Genomic DNA, 24783 nt, shown 5'->3' with positions numbered 1-24783 from the left:
TTACATACTTGAACATTTTTAACTTGCCCTCATGCCTACAAATATCGCTCTATTGGTATAAATTCTGATCACGACATCGCATCGAGTGTCAGCTTCCTTAAAATCTTTTCAAAATTTCTCTGGGGTTTTCTGTCAAGGTCCTTCAGAGCGTACTGGTGTCACAGGGAAATCTTCGGCTCCCAGCTATTAAATTTCATACTTTTGTCAAAAATAACAGAGCTCAGCGCACATCATTTCTCTCTCATCGCTGCTATTATTGTGAGAGAGGTACAGATACAAATCGCGGTACTATCGAAGACGACAAACGGCTTTCTCATTTGCTTCAAACGGTTTTTGGATCGGTCTTACGGATCCTGAAGAGGAAGCAGCTTTTTCAAAATCAGACACCAGTTTTGTAAGACGGGATGTTTTATCAGCATGAAGCAGTTTATTCTGAGGCTGTGAATGTGTTCAGTTTTAATCTGTGAACTGAACTGTAAGGCAGTTCTAGTTCAGACGGAGGAGTCATGACCCCTACCAGGAAATCCATATGTGTTCTGTGAAGGAGACAAAGAGGAACCAAAACTGGAAAAACTACAGAGTATTTGAGAGGTTTTCTAAAAACCACATTATGAGATGTTGGTCGTTCTGAGTGCAATTAGAAAAGAACAGATTTATTTATCATTTGAATCAAAGACAGTTGCGCCTATAAAAGCAGTTTTAATGAACTGTGTGGTCTCACCTTTAGAAGGGGACAAGGAGGACAAACTCAGATGATTGGACAGAGTCGGATCTCTGAGTTGAAGACGTTTGATCATTATTTCACAGGCTCTCTGTCCTTTCATCCTCACAGCATCAATGGTGCTACAAGCTTTGTCTGTTGTGATTGGGTTCCCTCGAAGTATCGCCTGCTTCTCCAAACGAATAAGGACACGATCTGTCTCAAGGTCATCGAGGAGCTGAATCAGGATTTCCTCAGAAACTTTCTCCACAAACTCAGAACGAAACTTGAAAAGTTTTTCCTCTGCAGACAGAAACAGAAACAGGATTCATTCAAACTGACGTCTGAGAGAAAAACATGATGCAGATCAACTATTCATGTTGCTCCATCCAGAGATTCCCCTCAGAGTCTGTTGATCAGCTCCTCAGGTCTAAACCTGTTGTTGTGTTTCTGCCTCATATCTGAGTGATGACCACTGATTCTGTCTACATGAGAACAAATCAAGCTTCTGGTTCATCACTTTATTTCCTCACTGCAGGAAGAACAATAAAACAAACACATTCTAAATATAGAGCTGAACTATTTCAGAAAAACAGGAAATTATGATATTATTGGTGAAAAATATTGACTTATTAAACATTCTCCTCACTTTCCTTTTTTTACCATCATCAGGTCTTCACTTCTGTCTCTAAGCTTTAGCATCTTTGTCACCAAATGTTGGAATAAAAGGAACAGCAAGTCTTTCCATCTGAGATAATAAATTAGTAATAAATGATGTGATTACTGGATAAATTAATGAGTGGATATAGTAAATATTCCTGAAGTATCAGAGCTGCTGGCCTGTTCTTCACTTTGGTTCCTTTTAGTTCTGTTTCCATCTGAGTTCAGTTTTTACCTTCAGGTTTCACAGAAACTCACAATGTTTCCACCAGAGCTTCACTGAACAGGAAGCATGAAAACAATAAATACACACTGAGGCTGTGGTTCATCACATGGCAGCAACACAGGCTGTGATTGGTCAGTTTGTTCCTATATGATGTTTAATTTCTGCTTCTGATCACTTACCAAAATCCTGCTGGACTTCCTGCTGCTGCGCCATATTTTATCTGGAAAACATGAAGGATTTATTGTGTTTCAGGCCTCATTTCATAAATAATTGAGTGATGATGAGAAGCAGCAGATATAAAGACACAGATGGATGAGGGGGACGAATCTGGACTGACAGAGTTTCATCCTGTTGAAACAAACCAAGTCCTGAATGGTTTTACTGAAGCTGTTATCTGGGACCAAACTGGAGAACTGAGAGGAATTGAAAAGGGGCCAAAAACTCTACAACCCTAAAGGCAACCCAATCAAAACGCCACAATGTAGAAATTTGAAACTTGGCACACAAAACCTTCAAGACTGGAAATAAACTATTGGAGGCAGGTCCAACATGTCAGCCATTTGGGGTCAAAGGTCATTTATGACATTTCACACATACTGAATTTTGACAAAGTTCAAGAAATTTAGATTAATTGGCTTTTACGCATCCGGGTCTTCCCAAACCAGAAGCCCTGGATGACTCAGGAGGTCCAGCGACTGCTAAAGACCAGGAATACCGCCTTCAGGTCTGGGGACAGGACCGTCTACAGTACAGCCAGAGCTAACTTGAAGAGCGGCATCAGAATGGCTAAGTCCGACTACAGGAGGAGGATAGAGGGCTACCTTGATAGCAACAACAGCAGGCAGGTGTGGCAGGGAATTCAGCATCTCACCAACTACAGGACCAACCTCGCAGCTGCGGAAGGCGACCCCACGCTGGCAGAGGAGCTGAACCTCTTCTTTGCCCGCTTTGAGGTGAAGCCAACAGAGGCAGCCACACTACACCAAGTGACCCACAACACCACACCCCTCGTTGTAGAGGAGCACGAGGTGAGGCGCACACTGCGGCCGTCAACCCAAGGAAGGCTGCTGGACCTGATGGCGTCCCTGGACGTGCCCTGAAAGACTGCGCCGATCAGCTGGTTGGAGTCTTCACCAGGATCTTCAACCAGTCCCTAGCCCTGTCTACAGTCCCATCCTGCCTGAAATCTTCCACCATAGTCCCCATACCCAAGAAACCTCACATCTCTTGCCTCAACGACTACCGGCCAGTGGCACTAACCCCTGTGGTGACGAAGTGTTTTGAAAAACTGGTCCAGGGTCACATCGCAGCACTTCTCCCGCCTGGCTTTGACCACCACCAGTTCGCCTACAGAGCCAACAGATCCACAGAGGACGCTGTGATCACGGCCCTCCATGATCACAGCGTCCATGCTGCTCTGTCACATCTGCTGCTCTGTCACATCTGGAGCAGCAGGGGAGCTATGTGCAGATGCTCTTTGTAGACTACAGCACTGCTTTTAATACCATCCTCCCTCACAGACTGGTGGACAAACTGGGGGACCTGGGCCTCCCTCACTCCACCTGCATGTGGATTCTGAGCTTCCTGACCAACCGACAGCAGAGAGTTAGGGTGGGAAAACATACATCCACTGCCCTCAGCCTTAGTACTGGCTCTCCACAGGGCAGTGTGCTGAGCCCCCTGCTCTATTGTCTGTACACATACGACTGCACCTCTGCCCACCACAGCAACACCATCATCAAGTTTGCTGATGACACCACAGTGGTGGGGCTCATCTCAGGAGGCGACGAGTCCGCCTACAGGGGAGAGGTGGAGCGGCTGTTGCAGTGGAGCAGGGAGAACAATCTGCTCCTCAACAACTCAAAGACAAAAGAACTCATAATAGATTACAGGAGGAATAAAACGGACATTACACCACTAACCATTGGGGGAAAATGTGTGGAGAGGGTAGCTGATTTCCGTTTCCTGGGGGTCCACATTGAGCAGGGCCTCACATGGAACATGAACACCTTGGAGCTGATAAAAAAGGCCCAGCAAAGACTGAACTTCCTGAGGGTTCTCAGGAGGAACAGCATCAAGGAGAAGCTGCTGGTGTCCTTCTACAAGTGCTCCATAGAGAGCATACTGACCTACTGTATCTGCGTCTGGTATAACAGCAGCACTACGGCTCAAAGGAAAGCTCTCCAAAGGGTTGTGAATACAGCCCAAAAAATCATTGGCTGCCCTCTCCCCTCACTGGAGGACCTGCACAGCGACCGCTGTCTAAGAAAAGCACAACACATCACAAAGGACACTTCTCACCCCGGACCTTCTCTGTTCACACTGCTGCCTTCAGGCAGAAGATACAGAGCAACCAGAACCAGAACCAACCGTCTCAGAGACAGTTTCTACCCGACAGCAATAACAAAACTAAATGCAATCAAAAACAACCATTAATCATCATGAATGATGTATGTGAGAATGTGGCTGTTCTTATTTATTAGTTTGTTTGTTTTTTTTGTTTGTTTGTTTGTTGTTGTTGTTTTTTTTTTACCAGTTATTTGTTATTTCTTACATTGTGTGTGAATTGTGAGACAGTTATTTTTTGTTTTTAAGCATATGCACTGACTGATGGCACTTTTTAAATTTCGTTGTTCTTGTGACAATGACAATAAAGATTTATCTTATCTCATCTTTATACAGTTGGTATGCCTATAAACAGAGGTGGGGACTCGAGTCACATGACTTGGACTCGAGTCAGACTCGAGTCGTTAAAATCACGACTTGAGACTTGACTTGAAAAAATGCTCAAAGACTCGGACTTGACTTTGACTTTCATGCCATTGACTTGGGACTTGACTCGACTTGAAGCTGTTTACTTGAAAAGACTTGATATTTTTTACTCAAAGTCTTAAAATTTAAAACACGTTATTTATAAAGTGGCGTCATTAATTAATGTCACTCATTCCGTATCAATATGCGCAGACCGTCACTATGGTTTTCCTCTCTCCTTATGTATGTATGTGTACGTAGCTGCAGCACAACCAATCAAATTAACAGGATTTGGACGTTTAAAAAAACGCGGCAAAGCTGCAGAGCTCAGGGAACGAAATAACCGCTCGAATATGCTTCCGCGAGTAATTTCTTTTGGCTACGTAGGTTATGAACTTTCGACTAAAAAACGAACTGCAACTTGTAAAACATGCAAGAAGAGAATATCGGATGGAGATGCCACGACGTCCAGCTTTGTCCGGCATTTGAAGCTTCACAGAGATCGGTAGGTGGCACTTTTCTTTTGCTGTAAAATAGTTGACTTTAGCTAACTTCGTGTTAGCATGTGTACTCCGGGTTAAATTGGTGATTATTTACCATAAATCCGGTCCTTCAAATGCCTCCACAAATAATGTGCACCGTGTTAGCTCAGGAAGCCGGTGGATAGTGAGCGGGGCTCCGGAACAGAAAGCAGATTCTGGACCTGAACACAGGGAACAGAGTCTCTCTGTCCCATCATGATGATGAGCCGGGTCTAGTATCATCTAAGGATGGTTGGTGTATTTGAAGACATCTACGTTGGGAAATTATATTGACAATATATTGTTTTGACAGGTCAGAGAAAAGAGGAAAAAACTGCTGTTATGGTTCTTTGTATTGTGCTGTGGAAATGTCAGCATTTTCGTCTTTTTTTATTGAATATCAAGTTTAACAGAACTGGGCAATAAAGTGGTCCAATTTAAAAATGTTTTTTATACTTTGTGTTCAGCTACACATGTTCTATCATTTGAGATAAATACATATTTTAAAACGAACAAATGGTCTATTATTTGAATTTTATGTATAATTGCAAATTATAAAAAAAATAAAATAAAAACGACTCGAAATGACTTGAAATTAAAGGTTCTTGACTTGAGACTTGACTCGACTTTTGCCTGTCTTTACTTGAGACTTGACTCGGACTTGAGGACAAAGACTTGAGACTTACTTGAGGCTTGCAAAACAGTGACTTGGTCACACCTCTGCTTATAAACCTTGGAGGATTAAAAGTTATCAAAATGTTGAGGTTTCTCAGTCTGAAGAATCAGATTGGGGATTAATCTGAGACGCTGCTGAAGCCTGAAATATTCCTCCACTCCTCAGTGGAACAATCAGACCTTCATGAAAACAGAAAACAAACTGTCTCTGAAGTCTGACAATAATGAGAGGAATAATATATGAACATCTCTACCTGCTGTACAGAGAGGACAGCTGATTGTAATATGACTCAATAAGATCAATATTCATCCACCAAACACCATCATGTAATCTGAGATTCTTTGGTTCCACTGGATGTTGGGACAGATTGAGATTCCTGATAACTAGTTCATCTTCAGAGCTGATTACAGCAGACATCATCTCTCAGGACTGATTTAGCTCAGAACATAAACATTCAAAGTCAATGATTCTCATGTTTGGGTTCTGAAAATAATCACTATTCTTAAGGAAGATTCAACAAACTCTGCTTCTGTAAACTCTGAGTTAACTTAGCCTGAAACTGAGATCCTGGTTCCAAACTTTTTACCTCAAGATCAACAAGCTGAATATGACGAATCAAGAACCACAGGAAGTGGATTTCTGATGCTTTGATCCACCAGGTTCTGATGTCATTAGATTGTTGTTCCTCCAGAGGGCGCTGTTGCTTCTTTACAGCTTGATCAGCTTCCAACAACTGAACCACCTGCAGCCTGGACTGACAGGAAGATTGATGAATAATTTGGTTGAAAATATGAAAACTATTAATCAGTTTTCTTCCACGTCACAATGATGCAACAGCTCATATAATACTAATATAATATAATTTATATATCACTTTGTTTTGGTCACATAAATATCAGGTTAACGGGGAAATGAAAATATGATGATGTTTAAAGGGTGTAAATAGTTTCATATGGTTTTGGATTTAAAGTCAGACTTTAAGTTTAGTTTCTGCTTTAAAAGTTTAGATAAATTATCCAATTATGTCATTTATTAAAGCAAATATAAAACTTACTATATAATAGAAAAACTGTTTAAAGACGTAAAAAACTGCCGTCTCAGTTCGTTCATCATGTTGGAGCAACACTAGATGGCGCCATTTTGTTTCTTTGCACAATCAGGTTCGCTACAGAGAAGAGAAACAACCGAACCACTAGGGTCAAAGGTCAAACTCCCGCCACCAACCTAAAAAGGAAAAGCTTCAATGTTTCTAAAAAACCTCTAAGTTAATTTATATTACATGAACAAACTCAAATATTTATCACTAAAACAAAAATAGTTAAAAAAAACCCCTCTAAATATTCACATTTGTGGGGAGAAGTAGATTTCTTTAATTCATCAAAATAAAAAAATAAAATGTTTAAAACTTAAACAGTTTAAAAACAACAACACATTTATTACTGTCATTGACTGTATTAAGTGATTGAAACATAAAATACATAAACAGGTTTATTTTTAAGTGTTAACAGTTGTATAGATTATTAGAAATTAGTCTGATTCAACCAATAATTTAGCAGATTTGTGATTTTCTAATAAACAATCATTTAAAAATCCAAATGAGAGAAAATGAGCGACGGTCAGACTGGAGGACAGTTTTCTTCTGCTTTAACCTCTGAGCTCTCCAGGACAAATATGACATTTTTAATCATTTTTCTTTTTTATAAAGTCAAAATGCTTTTTAAATAAAATAATAAAAACTCGACATATTTGATCCAAAATGGCCGACTTCCTGCTGGGTGTGTAAATCGGGTCCAATAGTCATTTTTATCGGTTCTGATGGTTTGATGTTTTAACTCAGTTACATAGATTTAAATAACAGCAGTGGGTGGGGCAGATGTTTTTACATACTCTAGGGGGCGCTGTGTTGTTATTTCACCATAATCACTTATTATTGATCAATAATTGATTGAAATGTGATCAGCTGTCCTCTGTCACCACAGACTGATTCAATCTGGATTTTCTACTGATAAAAGCCCAGAGAAATCCTCTCTGATCAATAAATTATTGACTTCATATTGAAATATTTTCCATCCACCAACCAGGAACCCAGATATCTCAGCCGGGCCACAAACACTCAGAACCTACTGGTACCAGTTTGACTCCACTATGAAACTGGGAGCAAACTCAGCTTGTTGTCTGGGTTACAGATGAAAACTCAGAGAAAACCAGAGTTCCTGATTGAAACCAGGTGCTGCAGCTCTGCATCATAAACAGAACCAGAACCAGAACCAGGCCCAGTTCTGGTTCTGTCCAGCAGCTCAAAGAGAGAAAACCCAGTCAGGACTGGAAACCAGAAGAATGTGGAGTTAAAACTCACCTGATCAGATCTTTGCTTCTCCTTCTGTTCACACAAACCGAGTCGGAGCGACTGGAAAACCGGACCTGATTCTGCAGAACTTGAACCCGACCCACCTGAGGCTCCGCCCCCTCTCACAGCACAGGTGTGGTCACCTGTTAGGTTCTGAGCGTCTGAAGAGGAGAGAGGCGAGTTCAGTGGGATCCAGTAGAAAGATGAGGTGAAAACATGGAGGGAGGCTCAGCTGCTGGTTCTGATCAGGGACGGGTTGTTGGGTTCTGGAGAATGATCCGGTCCATAGATGGAGTCCAGAGAGGAATGAACACCAGCCAGCCTGATCAGATGGTTGGTGCTGCTGCAGCAAAGATCCTCTTTGGGACAGGAACTCTCACTCTGACTGAAAATACAGAAACCTAAAAATATGTGGTTGATTGTTCATTAAACAGGGATTTTTATTAATTTATTTAATGTAATCATGTTTAATGTTGATATGAAGGAAACTTTCCATGATGATTCTCACCTGATCCTCCCTCCTTCATTCCTGAACAGAAAGTTTTTTAAGCTTTGGCCTCTTTTAGCCTGGAGGCTTTAAGTTTTATAACTGGTTTGTCTCAAACGTTTCCAACAAAAAGTTAAAAACCTGCTGAGTTCCAAACAGGTTTTAACTTTCTGTTTACTGGAAGATGTTTCTGAGTTTCTGTCTCTGCTGTGCAGGAATGTTTCCTCGTTCCTCAGTTTGGGTTCATTTGTCACACAGATGAACCAGGAGTTGATGGTCGGCACAGAGAAATATAGCTGGAAAATAAAACCTAAACTAGTCAGTTCTCTACTGTTGGGTCCCGTCAAACAATTGGTAATATAATATTATTTATGGGAGAAAATCATTGCCTCAACATTTAATGCAGACTAAATGCTCACTGTGCGTGACAGAATCTGGTTCAGTGCAGGGAGAATAGTTCAGATTGTACAGATTGAACCTGACAGCTGATGCCTGTCAGCTCTGCAGCCTCCAGGCTGTTCTTAAGAAGACCAGCCTTCATCCACCTCCACCAGTTAAACCAGTTAAACCATTTCTTTAACCTTTACTTCAGAAGCAAACTGGGGAGGAGTCATCGTTACTGAAGTGGAGTAGAAAGATTAGGAGACAAAATAATATCTAAAAATGATAATCACTGTGTAAAAGTTTAACAGCGGCCATTTTGTTTAGTTTTCTTTCCCTCCAAAGATTCGATCTCGGTGTAAAAACTTGTTTTGACTGTGATCACCTTTACAGGGACCAGGTGGTTTTACAGAAACAACATGAAGTGTGTCGGCTGTCTGCAGTCGGACCTTCAGCTCCAAACTCTGGTTACATCAAACAGAAATGAAACAATCAGTTTCTGTTAGTGGAGCTTTTAGATGATTGTCATGAATTAATGAGCTTTTTATTTAAACAACAGAGAAATAAAGTAACTAACAGATGTAGTTAAAGTAGAAACTGTTGATGAACAACATGAGGTCATCAGCCAGTAACTGCTGCTACTGAAATACTTTACAGCAGCAAGAAGCAGGTTGAGACAATAGATTTATGAATATGTTAATAAATAATAAACGTCTGAGCTTAGATCTCATTTCAGACAGACATGATAACATCAGTGCTAACAGCAGATGGACCCTAAGCAGTCACAGTTGCTTGTTACATGGGCCGGCTCCACGTTGAAACTTGAATACTTTTCCCTCTATTGTCAGATGCATCATGGGAAATGGAGTTTTAACATCAATATTTTTCTCGTTTTGTTTCTTGAGATAAAATCTCAGTAAAACAAGAAACATTTTAATGTCCATAAAATAGACAAAGACTCCAATAATTACTCAGAACTAAAGATTCTTGATAAATTTCTAAAAGTACAAGAATATGGAACATTTTTCAAGTTCCTGTCGTTGCAATGTTCTGTTTCAGAGAGTAAAATGTTTCTCCTGCTAGCAGAAGTTGTGTTCATATTAATACACACTAAACTATTACATCTGCAATATAACATTGTGTGTTTTCTGTGTCTCTAGTTTACTGTGTGATTTTACTAATAATCCTGGTTATTTTAATGTTATAAATTAACTTACAATTGTAGATCTGCCCCAAATCTCAAGTATTTTTGAATCAGCGCTAAAAAAACATTTTTATTTGCATTTACTTAAGAGTTTTATTCCAGATTATCTTTTTTAATTATTAGCTTGTTTTGATCTTTTCTGTATCTTTTATTTAAAACTCTGAACCTTTTAGCAGCTCATTGTTTCTATTAAAAAATTCACCTGATCATCGCAGCATAAACTGGCGTGATCTGTGTTTTACTGTGTTTATTTTGAGTTTCTGTGTCTTAAATGTTGAGCTAAAGTTTGTTAAAATTTAAACCATGGCTCTGACAGCAACAATTAGTAAAATTAAATTATTGTCCATTATAAAAGAAATATTTGCTTTATTTCTTATATCTTTACAGAACTGGCAGAAACCAAACTATTTCTATTCAGAGAGAATATATATTTTTATCCAAACATCAGCATCTCAGCTTTAAGCCACATTTGATCAAATCCAGTTACATCGATGGTCTCTCTACTCACCAACTGCCCCAACCAGACACTGAAAAGGTTTTGCCTCTTTAATATTTGCTACATTAAAGACACATCATATTTCATCTGCTATGTATAAGTCAGCAAATGAGACAGCTGTGGAGTCAGAGTCACATAATTGAAAAAGACAAAGTTTTCCACAGCAGAGGTGTGGTCACCTGTTGACATAACAAGAATCCTGTCTGATCATCACTACCAGGAAATAAATGTTTGCAAACAACCAGTTCACATTTTAGTTTAAAGATTATTTATGTCTTTTCAGGATTCAGGATCCTGGATTTCAGGATTTTTTTCCATTACTATTTCATTAAATTAATATAGATTTTCAAGTTTATCAGATTCAGTTTTATGTATAAAGAATTTTATAAAATAGCCAAAGCTGCACCAAGTTTCTGCTCAGCAACACAATAAACCACTAATAATAGTTTCTGCTTGTTCTAATCCTTAGTGATCACGTAGCAGACCTCACTTCATTTAAGCCACCTGACTCTAACGCCTGTAAAGGAAGAAATATTTATTATTAACTTTGAACAAAACGTTTGGCTCATATCTTCCTTAAAAGCCGGGTCATCTCGGCGAGCAGCGGGGCAGCTGTAAAACAACCCACAACAAGGCGTGTTGACGTCACAGATCACAGAGTTTAATTCATACAAAGCAACGCATGAATCAGTTAACAAAGCTGCAGAGGTACAGAGATATACATTTTATCACAAAATAACAACAGACAAGGGGAAACAGACACACACGAAACACAGAGACAGACAAAGGCGCCCACGTGGAGAAAAGATGGAAAAAACTCTCTCTCTCGGCGTGCTGACCTGGAATTTTAAACTAAAGAGGTGTTTCCCTATTTAATATATGCAAAGAAGGCATTCTGTTGTTCGACCACTCAGAGACCTGTTTGGCCCCCAAAGAAACTTGGAAACTCCCCTCATTACAGCTCAGATGTCTGGTTTTTATCTAAGTAAAAGGGCGGACCACTTCGTGCTCATCTGTATCCGACACGGGCGATCTCGGGCGGAGAAGTCCCTGTTTTGAGATTTCACAGATAACTCTAACGTCTATCCCACACATTCCAGCGCCGTTTCCATGGAGATGCTAATTTTATGGCTTTTGTGTGCTCTTAAACAGACAGTGGAAGGCGTCTGCTTGTCTCCTTCGGGCCTCTCTCGAAGGGTCACACAAAGCCTGTTTTTCAAATAAGAGTGCTTAATATACCTTTACACATGTTGTAAGATTAAGTGTATTTTTAGCACTAAAATAATCATTTTCCTTAACACTGCCCAACTGGAACCCTGTTTGGTAGGGTTCCAGTTGGGCTGCATCTTGTATCACACCGTCAGTGAAACATGGTGGTGTCAAGTTTTTAGGGCACAAATCAGAATCAATCTGGAGTTTGAGACCCCTAATCTGAAAAGAAGGCAGTCACAGATAGGTATGTGATAAAATATGAACTGCATTTCCTTAAAAATATATTTAGTACCCATTCCTTTTAGTTCTCAATTATTCCTCAGCCTCTTTGTGATTGCTGGAAACACCTAACTTGTTTGTGCTAGCACTTTAAATGATTCTACTTGAAAGAAAAATACTAAAACCGAATGTTTCATCTGTAATAGAATAAGGCATACTGCATTACAGGGTTATCCACACAAGACACAAATCCCTTTGACACAACACGTTCAATGGAGGCTTTCTTTGTACATCAATATCATTTGTGAAACACCTCCGGGTGAACTGAGATAATCAAACAGTCAACCGAGACACAGTCACAGAGGCGAGTCTGTTAGCAGGTTGGAATTAAGGGGGCGGCCCCGGCAGCAAAACATGCTAAAGTTCTCCTTATAACCCCACAAAGCTAGCACCATGCACAAAAGTTATGAAAAATCAACAAGAATGTCAATGTTTTTCTTGGGTCTTGGCAAGGTCATCTAATATTCATCAAGAAGCCACTTTGAATAAACAACCTTTAATTTGGAAACCAAGATCCCAGAGTCTGGAGACAGAGTGTAGAGATAGAATCCACATTACCTAAAGTCCAGTGATGGGATGGGTTGTCATGTCATCAACTTGTGCCACTGATTTTTCTCAAGTCTACAATCAACATGGTACACACAGCCATCAACCAAGAAACCTCATAGCACTAAATGCTTTCTTCTGTTGACAAGTGTAATTGAAATGCTAATTTCACAGGACTTGGAACCTATCTATACTGGCAAATATACAAAAAGTTAGTCCTCTGGTCATGGTGTGTTAATGTGCTGGTCTGATCTTCAAACTCATCTGACCTAAACCCCAAACAGACATAGTATTGTCAAAAGGTACATGAGGCTCCAGAACCAACAGTGCATTTAACCCGATTAGACCAACCTGGACATGACATGAAGGGAATATAAAAACATATATTTTGCTTTGGTTTACTCTATTAATAAAAAATGAGTCCATGATTTAAAGACAACACTGTTGCTCTCCGTCTTAAAAATATGTTGAGCTGAGACCATCATCCAACACAAATGTCACACATTTGTGGCAGCTCTGGGATCCTATAAGTAATGCCAATCCAGCCACTGGCAGCACTTAAACCTCCATGCCTGCAAATAAGAGTCAGACAAAATGTGTCACTACTCTCAACTGCTTGCTCTTAAAACTCAAAATCTGCACTGTTTAATGAAAACTATTCATTCAAGTATCCTCTAACTCGGTGGCATTAACTAGTTAATTGTTTGTTTGTTTGTTTCGGTGTTTTCAACCAAAGAAAATTGTCCTCTGAGATCATACAAATTTAAAAGTAGGCCACTGAATTTTAGCATCTTCATATTGTAGACCGGACTTCTAAGAAGGCAATAAAGAATTTAATAGTTATTATATTCCAATTTTCAATAAACAAATGCATACAAGGAGGATACCAAATCTGAAAAGTAATTAAAAAATACTTCTGATATTTGACTAGCTTTAAAGTGCCTTTTTCTTGGTAGCATAAATACACTTCAAGTGCAGCGTCAGGGTCAACCTGCACCATAATGGCAAATCAATATCACACAACTCCCACCAAGTTGAGCGGTACTCTCTGCTCTTTGTCTCCTTCCTGCTCTTTGTCTTCCTTGCACAAACAAGCGATATTTCAGATTCCGAGGACAGGCTCTGAGGAAGTAAAGTCAAAAACAGCTTCATTTCTCCCCTCCCCCACGGGAAAGCTGATGATGTTTAAAAGCACAATCTCAGGAGCAGACAACATGATTGATACTGCAACAACTGCAAAGCGTGCCTCCCACGTAATGGAGATTTCAAATGAATCTATTGGCTTCCAAAACATTGACCTGCAGAGAAGCTGCAAGTGCTGTGGTGTTTGGAAATTACAGTAAGGAAAGAGAAGAAATCTTTCCATTATGACCTGTTCTGAATACAAAATTCAGCATTTCAGTAATACACTGACTAATAAAAGAAGGGGATCTCCGCAGTCACTAACAGGGAGGTTCCTGGATGTGGGAGGAGTTTGTGTAAGACGTGATTGGTTAAATTAACTAATAAAAGAAGAAGGGGATCCATGTGTGAGGTTGGAAGTTGCATGAAGCTGCAGATGTGCCAATATAAACATGAATAACAATTTGACTTCGATAATAGGATCATGAGAAGTATAAGACTATAAATTCACAACATGTTAAAAGGGAACATCAAACAGCAATACGCAATTACTTGTCTTAAGGAAATAAAGAAAGAAAAATCCCCTTTCTTAAAATAACGTTTTACATTTCTTTAGATTTCTTTCACTTTCGCTAGCAGGTCAAAGAATTATATTTTAATTGATGTTATTGCAGTAAATGCTACACCTACAAAAGAACAATTTTATAACTTGGATGTACGTAAATCTTTATCTGTGTCCTCTGGAAGCAAAAGTTCTCCTCTGCCACCAAAAGCTGCGGCTTCAAGCAGTGGAGCTTTGAGGAACATTTTCATGTCAGCAGAAGGAAGAAGCAGCAGAGAAAAGAGGTTTGAAGTGTCTTTCATGGCTTCAAAGCTGAACTGAAAATGATTCCCATGTTTCCATTCTCAGACCATTTCTGGTTCCAGGATGAAAATGAATCAGAGAGAAAAAAGATCAACTTTCCAGTTGAATCCAGTTCAGATCAAAACTCCATGAAGCCTCTAAATGGAGCCCAGTTTGAATTGGATCTTTATTGATCCAAAGAGACAAACAATATCAGACACTAAATGACAGACATGAGAAAATAAACAGGAGGGAAATCTTGGAGGTCAGAGGTCATCATCATGATCCAGTCAGAGTCTCTTTAGACTCAAACTGCTGCAGCTTCAACCTCTGAGGATCAGCAGGACACAGAGACCATTTTCTACTTTACACAGATCATCAGTCGGACAAGTCAGAATCATCAGAATCATCGATCCTGCAGAGAGAAGAAGGAAGGAGAGAGCAGATCAGTGAGTGTTTCCAGTCTCTCTCCAGCAGCAGTCAGTGACGCAGCACATCCACTAGATGGTTTCCAGGCTGCAGTCAGACTGATCTCAGAGCTGTGACCAAGATGAACCTGATCAGTTGTTTCCTGTTGAACTGAGAGAACAAACAGATCTGAGATCAGATCTGCTGCTGCCACAGTTTGATGGATGAGGACCACTGTCTCTAGACATGTTGGACGGCTGGACGCTGGAGTCCAGCTGGACTTCCTGGAGACATGGACACAGCAACAACACTCATCTTCACACCAACACAAACGTAGGAACACAGCAAGCTGCTGCTCCTCTGATTGGCTGATTGCTGTCTCTGTGTCCAATCAGGAAGCCTGAACCATTCTCCTCCCACTGAGAAGCTGCAGCTTTACTGGGAACACTGGATCTTTGCTTTGATGCTAACTGGGTTTAGTTCAATATGCTGAGAGCAGCTGGACTCACTACAAACATTTACTTACTTTACTTTCTTTACAAGATCCTTCAGCTGCTGAACATCTGAATCCATCAGGTTGTTTCCTCCCAGGTCCAGTTCTGTCAGACGGGTCGGGTTGGACTTCAGAGTTGAGGTCAAATAATCACAGCTGATCTTTGACAAACTGCAGCTCCACAAACTGAATAAAGAATAAAAGATGTGAGCTGAAGCCAACAGGATGCAGGTTAACCAGTCCAACAGAACCAGTTAAAGATTCTCATCAATATTAATGCCAACAAGCTGCTGCTTCAATAAAGACCTGCTGACTTCAGAACCAGAACCAGAACCAGAACCTGGTACTGGGTCATGTTGTGTTGGAGGATTTTAGGCAGTAAAATCATTCCAGGTTCTGATCAAAGTGTTGAAGCATCAATCATTGATTATTGATTTGTTCCTGTCAGATTCCAGGAATTCACTTTTCTAGACTGGGTTGAATGACCTTTGACCTGCTTGACATGAGGGGGATTTCTACACACTGGGGGTCCGAATGCTGTCCTGTTCTGACCTCAGATCAGCAGGTCCAACTCAGTTACACAGAGGGACTAAATTAAACTCTGGATCCAAGTCCAGGAACAAACTCAGAAAATATTTATTAGAACAGAAGAAATTAATTTGATTTATGATCAATTATATCTAATTATTCACAGAAATATAAATAATTATAGAATTAAAATACCTCAATGTCTCCAGTCTGCAGCCTTCAGTCTGTAGAAAACCACAGAGCTCCTTCACTCCAGAACCTTCCAGGTTGGTTCCACTCAGGTTCAGTACTGTCAGATGGGTCGGGTTGGACTTCAGAGCTGAGAACAGAGAAGTCCAGCTGGTCTCTGATAAACTGCAGTCCATCAACCTGAATAAAGAATAAAAGATGTGAGCTGAAGCCAACAGGATGCAGGTTAAAACTGAAATATGAACAAATAAATAATAAAAATGTAGAAAATTAATTTCCCTGAATGTAAAAGAAACATGATGAACTGATTCTAACATCTGATCCAGTCAAACTGGTTTAAAGAGTCCAAACCAGCAGAACCAGAACATTTGATCAACAAATAAACTCAAAGTTTTCTACCAGCCTGGATGAGGTGAAGATATTTCTGCTGGTTCCTGATAATCAGCTTTTTGTTCATCAGTAAAAACATTTTAAAATCAGAAAAACTGAAAAACAAAGTTCAATAATCTCAAAGTCTGAAATAAGAAAATAATTCATTTATAAGGTAAAATGTTTTAGAGATTTTATTCTGACATTTAAACAGATTGTTTTAAAAGAAAATATATTAAATTAACTTATTAATTAACCTAATGATTCAAGAGTCAATGAATGATTTTATTGGATAAATAAAGAAAACAAACCTCAGATTCTTCACTTTACTGACTGAACTCTCCAGGATCTCAACCAGAGGCTTCAGATCAGAGTCTCCACCTCCCAGTGTGATGTCACTTATTTCCAGTTCAGTCAGATCTGGGTTGGACTTCAGAGCCGAGGCCAAAACTTCACATTCATCCTTTTGGAGCGAACAGCCACCAAGTCTGTGATTAGAGAAGAAATAAATTCAGTTCTAATTAAATCAATCTGGATCATAAACAGACTAAATATGATAACAGTGATGTCATCATCTGATCAACATCTGATCTTCAATTTACTGAGTTTGACCCCACAGAGAATCTGTGCAGGTCCTGGTTAAAGTCCAGGTTCTGGTTCTGGTTCTGGTCCAGGCTTCATGTCCTCAGACCTTCAGCTGCAGTCAGATGTTGAAGATCTTCTATCATCTGTGAAGGAAAGTTCAGTTTTCTCTGCAGCATCTGATGGAGCTGCAGCATCAGAGCCTCAAAGGAGCTGAAGCAGCTGATGAAGAGGCTGACTGAGCTGATGAAGGAAACTACTGGAGATGATGGAGAGGAGGAGGAACTGCTCACAGCTCGGACTTGGACTAGACCGTTTGGCTCCGTGAGATCTTCCACCAAGCAGGAAGTGAGTTAGAAATGAAGTGAGCAGAGCAGGAAGTCCAGCCTGCTGTGGACCTCTGGCATCTCTGGGTTTGTTTAGCCAATATCTGCTGCAGCATCTAGAATCATCATCATCATTAATAATAGTAGTATATTCTATAGAACCATAGTTCCCAGCAGCAGGTTATTAAATGCTGCCACAGAGGAAACTGGGAGCAGACCAGTATCATGATGCTCCCAGTTCTGTCTCCATTCATCTGCTGGATTTGATGCTTTAACAAAGTAGAAAGTGGACAGTCGTCAACCTGCTGCAGCTAAAAGCTTCAGATTGTTCTGGTCGTCCTGCAGAGCAGCAGCAGAACCGGGCCTGCTGCTCCTTCAGGTCTGAACCTCCCAGACTGTTGATCTGAGAGGAACTGGGACAAACTGGTTGGAAGAGGGAACCATGTCTCTGCAGTGGTCTGTCCATTGTCTCAGAGGAACAAAGGTTTGGATGTCAGAAGAAATTGTTGCTAAACTCCTAAAGAGCTGAAGACCAAAACAGAGCGTTTGGGTCCAGCAGCATTTTTCATGGTGAAGCAGTGAAAGTTCTCCAGTAACTAGAAGAGGCTGGGATGTCTAAAGAGTTGAAGCTCATGTCTCTCCAGGTCTTCATGGCTAACAGCTTCAACAAAAGCTGCAGATGAAGAGTTGATGAGGAAAATGGTTCCAGCTCTGGAAGCAGAGTTCTCAGAGCTTTGGGAGGATCTGACAGAAACTAGGACTTTTTCTGCAACAAGACAACAATCACCACATTTTGGTCTCATTTACAAACTCAGAGGAAACTAGTGGGAGAAGGAAGAGGTGAGGATGATGACAGAATGAAGAAGATCAACACTCTTCACAAAGTTTCTAATTAATGCAAAGGTTTATTTTAATGCTCCTAATTTTCATTAAACCTAAACAATAATTTTATAAAAACAGTCAAAGATCCTAAAAGGTGAATTATGGAGTGAAGAGAAGTTTAAAGTTTAAAATGTTTCTCTGGCTGATTGGATCTTAGAGAAAATAGATTTTCTAGAGTTCTGAAGGTTTTTATTCATTTAAATATGAAAACTGATAAAGTGTTAAATATTTTTAAAATGATCAAAATGTCTAAAAACCAGAAGCTGCAGCTGTCCTGGATGAGCTGAATGTTTAGATGGTTGAATGGCTGAAATAGTCCAGAGGATGAAGGAAGAAGTTAAAGACCAAAAACATCCAGAAGAAGAAGAAGAAGAAACAGGAGGACAATAGAGCTGAATCAGCATTCACACAATGAAAACATCTGGACTCACCGAGCCTTTCTGCAGTTCCTCACAGCTGGAACCAGTCTCTGTCGTCCAAAATCTGATGTGTTGTACTTCTCCAGGTCCAACTCATCCAGAACCTCTGACATCTGCAGCATGAAGGCCAGAGCTGAACAGTCAGTCACTGAAAGCTCCTTCCCTGAATCCAGCAGCCGTTGGATTTCCTGATAAAATGAGACGTCGTTCATCTCCACCAGACAGTAGAAGATGTTGATGCTTCTGTCAGGAGAGATTTCATCAGTGTTCATCTCCTTCAGGTTGGTGATGATTCTCTGGATGGTTTCTGGACTGTTCTCTGTCTGACCCAGCAGATCTTCTAAGAGTCTCTGGTTGGACTCCACAGTGAGACCATGAAGGAAGCGGACAAACAGGTCCAGGTGGCCATTTTTACTGCTGATGGATTTCCTCATGGCCTTCTTCATGAACTCATCCAAAGAAAATGAAAAATAATATTTTCCCAGCAATGTTTTGATCACTTTTGTTTTCCTCCAGGTGGTGAAACAGTGGAGCATGTAGACTGCAGCCAGAAACTCCTGGATGCTCAGATGAACAAAGGAATAGACGGAGATGTTGCGCGTCCCTTTCTCCTTTTTAAACATTTCAGTGAACACTCCTGAGGACAACGCAGCATCTTTGATGTTGATGCCGCACTGTTTGAGCTCTTTGTCATAGAAGATCAGGTTTCCCTCCAGCAGCTGCTCAAAAGCCAGTTTTCCTAGAGACTCAATCAGCTTCTTGTTCTCTGGACTCCAGAATGATTTTGTCTTTTTTCCTCCATCATACTTTTCCTCCTTGATTTTCAGTTGAACCTCCAGGAACTCTATGTACATCTCAGTCAGGGTCTTGGGCAGCTCTCCTCCCTCTCTGGTCATCATCACATTCTCCAGAACTTTAGCAGTGATCCAGCAGAAAACTGGGATGTGACACATGATGTGGAGACTTTTTGATTTCTGGATGTGGGAGATGATCCTGCTGGCCTTCTCTTCATCATCTCTGAATCTCTTCCTGAAGTACTCCTCCTTCTGGGGGTCAGTGAATCCTCTGACCTCTGTTACCATGCCAACACAATGAGGAGGGATCTGATTGGCTGCTGCAGGTCGTGTGGTTATCCAGAGGAGAGCAGAGGGAAGCAGTTTTCCCCTGATGAGGTTTATCACCAGAACATCCAGTGAGGTTGACTTTTCAGTGTCAGTTAATATTTTTGTGTTGTTGAAGTCCAGAGGAAGTCGACTCTCATCCAGACCATCAAAGATGAACAGAACCTGGAACTTTTTAAAGCTGCGGATTCCTGCATCTTTAATATCTTCAAAGTGGTAATGAATCAGTTCTAATAAGCTGAACTTTTCTTCTTTCAAGTTATTCAGCTCTCTGAAAGTGAATGGAAATATGAAATCAATGTTCTGGTTGGTTTTGCCTTCAGTCCAGTCCAGAGTGAACTTCTGTGTTAACAGTGTTTTCCCAATGCCAGCCACTCCCATGGTCATCACTGTTCTGATTGGTTGATCTCTTCCAGGTGGGACTTTAAAGATGTCTTCTCTTCTGATTGTTGTTTCTTGTTTCCTGCATGCTGTTTCAATCTGTCTGACCTCATGTTCATCATTGACCCCTGTCGTTAACCCCTCTGTGATGTGGAGCTCTGTGTAGATCTGGTTCAGCAGGGTTTCATTTCCATGTTCAGCGACGCCTTCACAAAGACTTTGAAACATCGTCTTCACATACACTTTAAGTTGCCGTTGACACTGAAAATAATAATCTGAAAAAAGAGAGACACAATTCAGCTAAATGTAAAAAATACAATTATTTTTGATTTGCAAAACTTTTATGAATAAGTGTTAGGTGAAATATGTATATTATCATATATTTGTTGTTTCCTTTATAACAATAGTGTTACTTATATGATGTTCCTTGATTGTCTTCTTTTCCCTAAACATAAAGACTGTTTCTGTATGTTTTTGATCTACTTTATCTCCGTCTTCACAAGAGGGCCTCCCTGAAGAGAAGAGTGATAACCGTGCTCACGGGGTTCATTGCTCACCAGGAACTTCTTCTTCCTTTGAACGGTTAGATAGCTGACGAACCGTCGCCTTGAAGATATACGACCTGTTCTTTTTTTACTCTGTGTTTAATGCAAGATAACGTGTTTAGTTAGTGATTGTCATTAGCACTGCAACTAAAATGCTTTGTCCCCACCCCTTAGAGTTGCAGTGCTCTCTGTGATAGGGACTCTGAAAGTAATAAAAAGAGAGGAGCGGACAAATGTGTTTCAGAGCGGTTGGAGATTTGTAACTGTAAACACATCTCTGTCCGTTCTCCTCGCGAGTACAAAAGAATCTAACTCTCTTGTCTTTTCTGTGTTTGTTCAACTTGTCTTTATTAGGTGTCAAACCTGACAATAAGTAAAATCAATAAATTAATAAAAATAAATGCTCTTATCCAACTTAAATCTGTGAGGAGTTAGAAAATTTGAGATTTTTGAACTGTCTGGTGCTCTGTTTGGGGACATTTTCAAAATATCACTATGCCATGGTAGTTGAACTAGACAGAGCCTTTGTGTGACCTTGATGTCATTAAAATGATCACAAAGAAGAGTTTCTGTGGACCACCTCACTTCAATGAACATTCAGTTCTTCCAAATGAGTACAGGTAGCGTTGTTCTGGTCTGTAATCTTGCTGACTCAGACTCATATGTTGTCTCCATAATGTTAAGCTTCAGGTAGAAAGTGACTGGAAGTTGTTGGACATTAGGAAACATTTTTTCAGGTTAATTTGTTAATTTTTTTCATTAAAGTAATAGTTTTCTTAAAGTGTGATTTATGTTTTTGCTGCTGTATTCATACTCAGTGCTACAATGTGATAATGTCTGTCACTGTGTATCACTCCTGATATATACATTCATGCTCTGAGAATAATGCTAAACATGCTAAACACCACCAGGTGGTACCAAACATCAGAAACCAGTTTTTGATCTGAACAGGAAATGTTCCATGAGCATGAAGCAGTTTATTCTGAGGCTGTGAATTTGTTCAGTTTACCTGTGTGAAATAAATAAGGCAGTTCTAGTTCGGAGGGAGGGGTCAGATTTGAATCAAAGACAGTAGCAGTTGTGCTATAAAAGTAGCTTTAATAAACTGTGTGTTCTCACCTTTAGCAGGGGACAAAGCCAGCTGCTTGGACAGGGTAGGATCTATGTTGTGAAGACGCTGGATCATCATTTCACAGGCTCTCTGTCCTTTCATCCTCACAGCATCTATGGTCTCCCGGGCCTTGTTTGCTGTTATTTGGTTCCCTTCAAGAATTGCCCGTTTCTCCGAAAGATTAAAGACACCATCTGTTTCCAGGTCATCGAGGAGCTGAATCAGGATTTCCTCAGAAACTCTCTTCACAAACTCAGGGCGAACTTTGAAAAGTTTTTCCTCTGCAGACAGAAACAGAAACAGGATTCATTCAAACTGACGTCTGAGAGAAAAACATGATGCAGATCAACTATTCATGTTGCTCCATCCAGAGATTCCCCTCAGAGTCTGTTGATCAGCTCCTCAGGTCTAAACCTGTTGTTGTGTTTCTGCCTCATATCTGAGTGATGACCACTGATTCTGTCTACATGAGAACAAATGAAGCTTCTGGTCCATCACTTTATTTCCTCACTGCAGGAAGAACAATAAAACAAACACATTCTAAATATAGAGCTGCATTATTTTAGAAAAACACAAAGTTTTGATATTATTGTTGAATATTATAATGAAAATATTGACTGATTAACATTTCCCTAACTTCTCTTTCTTTCATCACTAAAACTTGGCATACGAATAAATTTAGAAAAGTGCAGGACACAAAATAAAATCCAAAAGTATAAAGCAGAGGTGTGACCAAGTCACTGTGTTGCAAGTCTCAAGTAAGTCTCAAGTCTCTGTCCTCAAGTCCGAGTCAAGTCTCAAGTAAAAACAGGCAAAAGTCGAGTCATGTCTCAAGTCAGGAACCTTTAATTTCAAGTCATTTCGAGTCGTTTTTATTTATTTTTTTTTAATAATTTGCAATTATACATAAAATTCAAATATTAGACCATTTGTTCTTTTTAAAATATGTATTTGAGGTTCATTTGTGATCCTCTTATTCATCTGGTATTCTTCAAATCTGTCAGAAGTAAACAGATGTCAGAAAATAAATTACCGCCTTTCATGAATTACATTTGACTTCAGTTTACTCCTTCTATTCATAAATAAACATCAACACTACAACAATCATAGTTTTCAAAAAATGAAATAAGTATAAATGAAGTTATCACAAGTAAACTCAGGAAGGTCTGGTGCATTTATTTTTCTGCTTTTATTTCTAAGTATGTTAGTTTCAGTCCTCCGTAAATATGGGACAGATATTCTAAACACAACATTTATTTGGGACAGTCACTGTATTTGGTCTTTTTTTTTTTTTTCCCAGCAAAGCTATACTACTTGGAAATGGGTTCTGTGCGACATGTGACAGTCACGCCGGTCAGTGCATTAAGTCAAAAACAGTTGACTTAATGCACTGACTGCAGTAAACAATATATTGTCAATATAATTTCCCAACGTAGATGTCTTCAAATACACCAACCATCCTTAGATGATACTAGACCCGGCTCATCATCATGATGGGACAGAGAGACTCTGTTCCCTGTGTTCAGGTCCAGAATCTGCTTTCTGTTCCGGAGCCCCGCTCACTATCCACCGGCTTCCTGAGCTAACACGGTGCACATTATTTGTGGAGGCATTTGAAGGACCGGATTTATGGTAAATCATCACCAATTTAACCCGGAGTGCACATGCTAACACGAAGTTAGCTAAAGTCAGCTATTTTACAGCAAAAGAAAAGCGCCACCTACCGATCTTTGTGAAGCTTCAAATGCCGGACAAAGTTGGACGTCGTGGCATCTCCATCCGATATTCTCTTCTTGCATGTTTTACAAGTTGCAGTTCGTTTTTTAGTCGAAAGTTCATAACCTACGTAGCCAAAAGAAATTACTCGCGGAAGCATATTCGAGCGGTTATTTCGTATTTCGTTCCCTGAGCTCTGCAGCTTTGCCGCGTTTTTTTAAACGTCCAAATCCTGTTAATTTGATTGGTTGTGCTGCAGCTACGTACACATACATACATAAGGAGAGAGGAAAACCATAGTGACGGTCTGCGCATATTGATACGGAATGAGTGAAATTAATTAATGACGCCACTTTATAAATAATGTGTTTTAAATTTTAAGACTTTGAGTAAAAAATATCAAGTCTTTTCAAGTAAACAGCTTCAAGTCGAGTCAAGTCCCAAGTCAATGGCATGAAAGTCAAAGTCAAGTCCGAGTCTTTGAGCATTTTTTCAAGTCAAGTCTCAAGTCGTGATTTTAAGACTGGAGTCTGACTCGAGTCCAAGTCATGTGACTCGAGTCCCCACCTCTGGTATAAAGCCATGAACACGCACATGGCTGCGCACCTTTCCTTTATAAATCCCAATTTGCTAAAATAGAGCACACCTGCTGGTCCGCCCTGTCGCCACCCATAAATATATATATATATGTAAAGTATTATAAATACTCAAAAGTCTGCCACCACATGAAGCAATAACTATGGCAACATCCTTGTTTGTAGCAGTACAAGTATTTATAATAATAGTAATTGTATATATATATATTTTATTTAAAAGGTGCCAAAATATGCTCTTTTGGTGACATTTAAAAGGTGCTTTCAGAGCACCTTTTAAATGATACATAAAAATGTATTATTTTCACAAAAATACAAATAATACATTTTAAGGAAACGAAATCTAAATTAAAATAAAGAGATTGTGTAAATGCCTGTTTGAACAATAAAGCGTTGTCAGAGAGTCCATTGAGTGCGGAAAATTATTCTAAATAGTAGAATCATGTGCATAAGTTGTACATATACAGAACGGAGATGATTCACAAAGCAGGCGGCTGGACTGCTGCTGCACCAGTACCGTTAACGCACGGCTCCTTCTTTAAGACTGATCATTTATTATCTCAGTCTTTCCATCTGAGATAATAAATTAGTAATAAATGATGTGATTACTGGATAAATTAATGAGTGGATATAGTAAATATTCCTGAAGTATCAGAGCTGCTGGCCTG

At 39.8% G+C, this 24783-nt stretch overlaps 2 protein-coding genes across 7 annotated transcripts in view; both read right to left on the bottom strand.

Moving 5' to 3' along the window:
• LOC102232263 (NACHT, LRR and PYD domains-containing protein 14-like) overlaps positions 1–7994 on the bottom strand; it is a 90850-nt gene extending 82856 nt beyond the window's left edge. For 2 of the 3 annotated variants that reach the window (XM_023329688.1, XM_023329687.1), the window contains exons 1-3: positions 7891–7994; positions 1766–1806; positions 722–1003 (exon numbers count right to left, since the gene is read on the bottom strand). In XM_023329688.1, the coding sequence (XP_023185456.1) occupies positions 722–1003; positions 1766–1799 (316 nt within the window). In that variant the 5' untranslated portion in view covers positions 1800–1806; positions 7891–7994. Of the gene's footprint in view, positions 1–721; positions 1004–1765; positions 1807–6120; positions 6284–7890 lie in introns of all 3 variants that reach the window. The other variant, XM_023329690.1, reaches the window with a different exon arrangement.
• Positions 7995–14704: 6710 nt separating this feature from the next.
• LOC111607622 (NACHT, LRR and PYD domains-containing protein 3-like) overlaps positions 14705–24783 on the bottom strand; it is a 392536-nt gene continuing 382457 nt past the window's right edge. For all 4 annotated transcript variants that reach the window (XM_023329658.1, XM_023329654.1, XM_023329657.1 and 1 more), the window contains 3 exons: positions 16077–16250; positions 15387–15539; positions 14705–14867 (listed from right to left, as the gene is read on the bottom strand). In XM_023329658.1, the coding sequence (XP_023185426.1) occupies positions 14831–14867; positions 15387–15539; positions 16077–16250 (364 nt within the window). In that variant the 3' untranslated portion in view covers positions 14705–14830. The remainder of the gene's footprint in view (positions 14868–15386; positions 15540–16076; positions 16251–24783) is intronic.

This window comes from Xiphophorus maculatus, chromosome 24 (genome assembly GCF_002775205.1).
Source record: "Xiphophorus maculatus strain JP 163 A chromosome 24, X_maculatus-5.0-male, whole genome shotgun sequence".
In the NCBI taxonomy this organism is placed as follows: domain Eukaryota; kingdom Metazoa; phylum Chordata; class Actinopteri; order Cyprinodontiformes; family Poeciliidae; genus Xiphophorus; species Xiphophorus maculatus.
This window is presented reverse-complemented; position numbering and strand designations above follow the sequence as displayed.